This window comes from Nuphar pumila, chromosome 1 (genome assembly GCF_984573655.1).
Source record: "Nuphar pumila chromosome 1, dmNupPumi1.hap1.1, whole genome shotgun sequence".
Classification (NCBI taxonomy): domain Eukaryota; kingdom Viridiplantae; phylum Streptophyta; class Magnoliopsida; order Nymphaeales; family Nymphaeaceae; genus Nuphar; species Nuphar pumila.
The window spans coordinates 40,109,828-40,114,759 of record NC_143249.1 but is presented as its reverse complement, the minus strand read 5'-3'; the positions used below and the strand labels follow the sequence as shown (position 1 = coordinate 40,114,759).

The following is a 4,932-nucleotide window of genomic DNA, read 5'->3' as shown; positions in this document are numbered from 1 at the left end:
ACTTATAAAAACTCACCCATATGTAGAAATCGAACACTTCAAGAGCTAATCCCTATAAAATCAATTACATAAATCATATCTGTACCGTCAGAATTTAAAAATAAAATAAAATAACCCTGAAAAACTCATTTAACACTTATCATTTTACACCTATATATATATATATATATATATATATATATATATATATATATATATATAAGAGAGAGAGAGAGAGAGAGAGACCTTTGCATTTAGTAGGGAAACAACCTTTGGTGTATAGTAGAGGCTTCCAACGCCTCTCAGCTGGCACTTCTCATAGATGGTCCCCTAGGGGTCCTCAGAGCATTTCTCATTCAACATCCCGTTTCCAAAAAACTCTAAATATATTTAGAAATTTTATTTTTCTTACAAAATTTAAGAAAATATCAATATAATATGAACAATGTAAAAATACTCCAAAATTGTTTCTATTGCATTAATATCTTGATAAAAGTTATCACCGGCATATATAAAAAATTTTGCAAACCTGCGATACGCCAGACTGCCCAATCTAAGCCTAACTACCAAAAGCTCGGTCCAGAACAAAAGCATTACATCTTAAAAATAAGTCCCGTGAGTCCAACCTATATTTACATCACCAGGGATCTAGAGCGCGGCTAACAGCTATGACTATTCGACAGCCAATCACACGACAGCATTTCATGTGAGGCATGCACTGTGTAGCTGTGGGCCCTATACAATGTTATCATGTGATTGGCTATGGCACTTAGCGGCTCCTTTGATCTCATCTCATGTTTACATAGGCTTCAAAAGGTTTCAAATCTAAGCAAAGTTAGAGATGCTCAAAAAGCTCATGAAGGCTGCGCGTGGGCTCACCATCGGATCGGATGATACCCCCCTGGTTTTTGGCGCTTTAAATGTTGCATGCAATCAATCTTAAACGGTCAGCGCAAAAAGTTTGGTGCGTACTTATATTCTACACATGAAATGCTGCGCGTGGGCTCACCAAGAAGCAACCGATGAATCCGTTTTGAAGTTGGTGCAAGAAAACATAAAGGAAAAAAAAAACGCCAACAGAAGTTTTCATGCACCTCTCTCTCTCTCTCTCTCATAACTCCCCTGTTTTTTTCCTTCTATATTTTGTCCTTTATACTGTTTTACTGGCGATCCCAATGATGGCTCATGGGTTGCTTCCTTCACCCATCATCTATTACTCATTCCCTATTCTTCTCACTCTTATATATGCGAGCGTGTGGATTTCTTGGTTGTTTCTGGTTGGAGAGGGTGGTGAGGCACCATGGGGATTTTTGTGTCCAAAGGGAGAGTTTACAAACCCATGGAGGACGTGGACCTCACTGCCGATAGCAAGGAACCGTACATGAGATGCAATGTGAAAGGCAAGCAGCGGCTTTCCCTCTATGGCTCTGCTTCACCTTCAGTTTTGCTATGCACGAACTCTGTAAATTGGGTCTCTCGATGGTTGCATGATTCAAATGCATGTGAAATTCCAGACTGTTTTATGCGTAGATGCTATTGTTTGTTGTTGGTGGTACTGCTGCTGGAAGTGGCATTTAGGAGTTGTAGATTGGGAGATGTTATAAATTGTGTAACATATATATTGATTAGGCCATTCCTTTGTTTTTTTTAAAGTTTTGCATGGATGGTTTCATGCAATCTTTCTTTTCACAAAATTCTGACATCACAGTCAGAAGAGAATTGTCCCTAATCAGGAAATGGGAGAAAAAAAAGAAGCACCACTAGAATTTTCAATTTGTAAGGAAGATGAACAATTTCAATTATAGTGTTAGTCTAGTAAGCATGAAACAGAAGGGTTTTCATCTGTTCAACGGACAATGTAGCTTAAGTGAAGGCGATTTTATTGACAAGCCTTCTACCTAAAACTCCTAACCCACACTTCTAATATCTTGTAACTTACAAAGAGACAACAAAGAGATAAAGTATGGTTTATAAGGCTGCTGCTACTGTGTGTGTGTGTGTTTTTGGCATCCAGACATTTAGCAGTTCGTGTATGTTCATAATTAACAATTGAAAAACAAGGTGCACCAAGAATCTTCCAGTTGAACTGTACTCTGTTGGTGGTGTTGGTGTTGGTGTCATCGCTGCTTTTACTGTTCCGTGTTCTGATCTAAGATTTTAGTTGTTAATGTTGTGAATTTTATCTTTTTATAGCTCCAATCATGGATGGGCTCCTGATTCGGATTTTTGCTTGGAGTTTGGAATTAAAGATAGTTGGTTCGATTATGTTGTATATATTGAAAGAGCTGAATCTAATTCATAAGGTATGCTGACCAAATATGATTAGCCATTTAATTGTGCATATTGTAGTGATTAGAGTATTATATATTATTCTTTATTTTCCCTTTTAATAAGTTTGGTGATCTGAAATTTGTATCTCTTTATACACCTCCCTTTGTTTATATTAATGAAATTAAATTGGTAGAATGTGATCGGTGGATAAATTTTATGCTTCATGTTTTTCTTGTATTTTTTTTTCATATCAAATACAGGTTATTTTTCTGTTGCTGTGGAAAATAGGCAAAAGGATGATCATTATTAATCACTGTTTTTGAGTTTTTCAATTTGTCTTTCTTTTCCATCATCATGTTATAGAATTGTACTCTAGATTATTTTGGAATTCTTTGAGCCATTTCAGTTGAGTTTGTAACATCATTGTAATGCTGTCTATTGTGCTACAGCATCATAATCATCACTTAGAAAGTCCCTTGGATTGCTCAAAGCATAACAAACTTCAACCATGTGGAAGTGTAGATTGCCTAAGCCAAGTTCTGTTATGCCGGAATGTTTTGTGCTGTTTCAGTTGAGTTTGTGACATATTTGTGATGTTTCCTATTGTGCTACAGTGTCGTAATCATCAAATAGAAACACACTTTCGTTGTTCCAACCATGTGGAAGTTTAGATTGTCTGGGCCAAGTTAACTTGTCAGTTTTTCTCAATTGATCAGGAGAGCCATTTTCAATAGCTAAGCAAATAAGCTACTTTTGGAACTGTAAAGCTTGTAACATAATGGAACTTGTAACATAATGCTGGTAGCACATAATGAATTCTAAAGGTTTCACCGACTGTCAAATGATTTAGTATGATCTCTTGGATTCCTTTTGCATATTCACTTGTATTGATTACATATCTGTTTTTTTCATCCATCTGATTGCTATTATGTGCTTTTTATAGTTTGCTAATTAAGTTCCCCTTTCCCTTTGTTACAGCTTTTTACATTTGCAGAACTAAAGGAACAGCCAATGTACTTTCCAAACTATACTAATAATGGTAAATCTATTTTACAATGAAAGAATAAGAGTGGATACAGTTGCATAAACTTCCTCAACTTATAAGAAGAAAGTCAGTTTTGTTTTGATAGCCACATTCTTCTTTGAGATGATGTCTTCCTTCTTTTATGTACTATATACTATAATTGTTTCAATTATAACCATTGAGACTGTTTCAGAGCTTAAAGAGAAGGAAGTTAAATCGATAAATTTTAAACTGCCACCACATGAACGAGTCTGTCAAGCCATAGATTGCCTTCCCCAGAAATCATTGCACAAAGCCAGTTGTGAATTTCCTGATTTCCAGTGGTGGACCATAAGGGACTTCTCAAGCGCATACTTATCTGGAGAAATCACTCCACTTTTGGTATTTCATTTCTTTGTTGGTCTTATTTCTCACCTGCATATGTAAAAGTTTCCTATCAATGGATTGACTCCCTATCACTTTTATTTTATTACTTTATGATCACAATCTGAACTATAGTATATGATGGTTTCGTGTTTATTCCATCCTAAGGAATGGTGGCACATTTGATTTGCTATGCCTTGATATCTGATGCCATCATTGTATAGGTAGCAGAACGATTTATTGCTGCAGTGAAAGAGTCTTCAGAGCCTCCTTACCAAATGTCATTCTTTATAAATTATGTCTGTGATGATATTCTAAGAGAAGCTGCAATTTCAACATCCCGATATGAGAAAGGTATATATATAGTTAATTGCAATTCTGAAATCATCACCATTTTGTAATGGCTTCCTTGTTTTACATTTTATGTTACTTTCTTATTTACTAATTCATGGTAACAACTGTCATGAGAATGGCATGAATCCCGATGCACTCCGGAATGGATTCCAAGAACCAAAAATACAATGTATTTGAATACATACTCACCATAGAAGTAACAATGAAACATAAGAATTATAAAATGAATAATTTCATTAATGAAATTCAAATAATAGAAAAAGGAAATGCATAATTACAAAGAGCCTCACTACAAAGACATTCAAATACACTCAACCCTAAAACTACCCATCACTCTCTCAAACCCCACACATACACTCACCCATGCATTTATAGAGTGAGGAGGAGAGAAAAGGGAATAAGTGGATTCCCTTCTAGACGTTGGAGAGTGTCCAATGGCTAGAAATCTATCCGTTGGACAGCCTCTCCAATGGCTAGAGAAGTCAACCTAAGTTGACTTTAGTCAGCATATGTTGACTAACCAATATAATATATAAATATATTTTATATGCAAATATGTATATATACATGAAAAAATTACATTTATCTTAACATCCTCTCTCAAATTTACAGTGACTCACTGTAAGTTTGAAAATAAAAAAGGAATCCCATTACACAAGATATCATGTTCTTCCATAATATAACTTCTTGAAAGGGCTTCTAGATCTTCCTTGATATGCTTGAAAGGTCTCTAGAATCATCAATTACGCCAATACATGTAAATAGAGCAAAAGAACAATCCAACTAGAAATAACTATACTTATATATATATATATATATATTATAAAGAGAGGATGACCAAACACACAAATACAATGTATAGAAAATATCTTAATAAGGCAATTTAAAAATTTTCAAAATCAAGATCATTTAAAAGAAGAAATAATCTTGAAAAATCATTA

General features: G+C 34.9%; 1 protein-coding gene across 1 annotated transcript; it reads left to right on the top strand.

The window, feature by feature from the left end:
* The first annotated feature begins 2,140 nt into the window (after positions 1-2,140).
* Positions 2,141-4,253, top strand: LOC149848772 (fatty acid amide hydrolase-like). The gene is made up of 4 exons (XM_089997346.1): positions 2,141-2,282; positions 3,229-3,289; positions 3,468-3,655; positions 3,862-4,253. Exons 1-4 carry the CDS (start codon positions 2,181-2,183, stop codon positions 4,036-4,038), a joined length of 528 nt encoding a protein of 175 aa, XP_089853472.1. The 5' UTR covers positions 2,141-2,180; the 3' UTR covers positions 4,039-4,253.
* Positions 4,254-4,932: the final 679 nt, after the last annotated feature.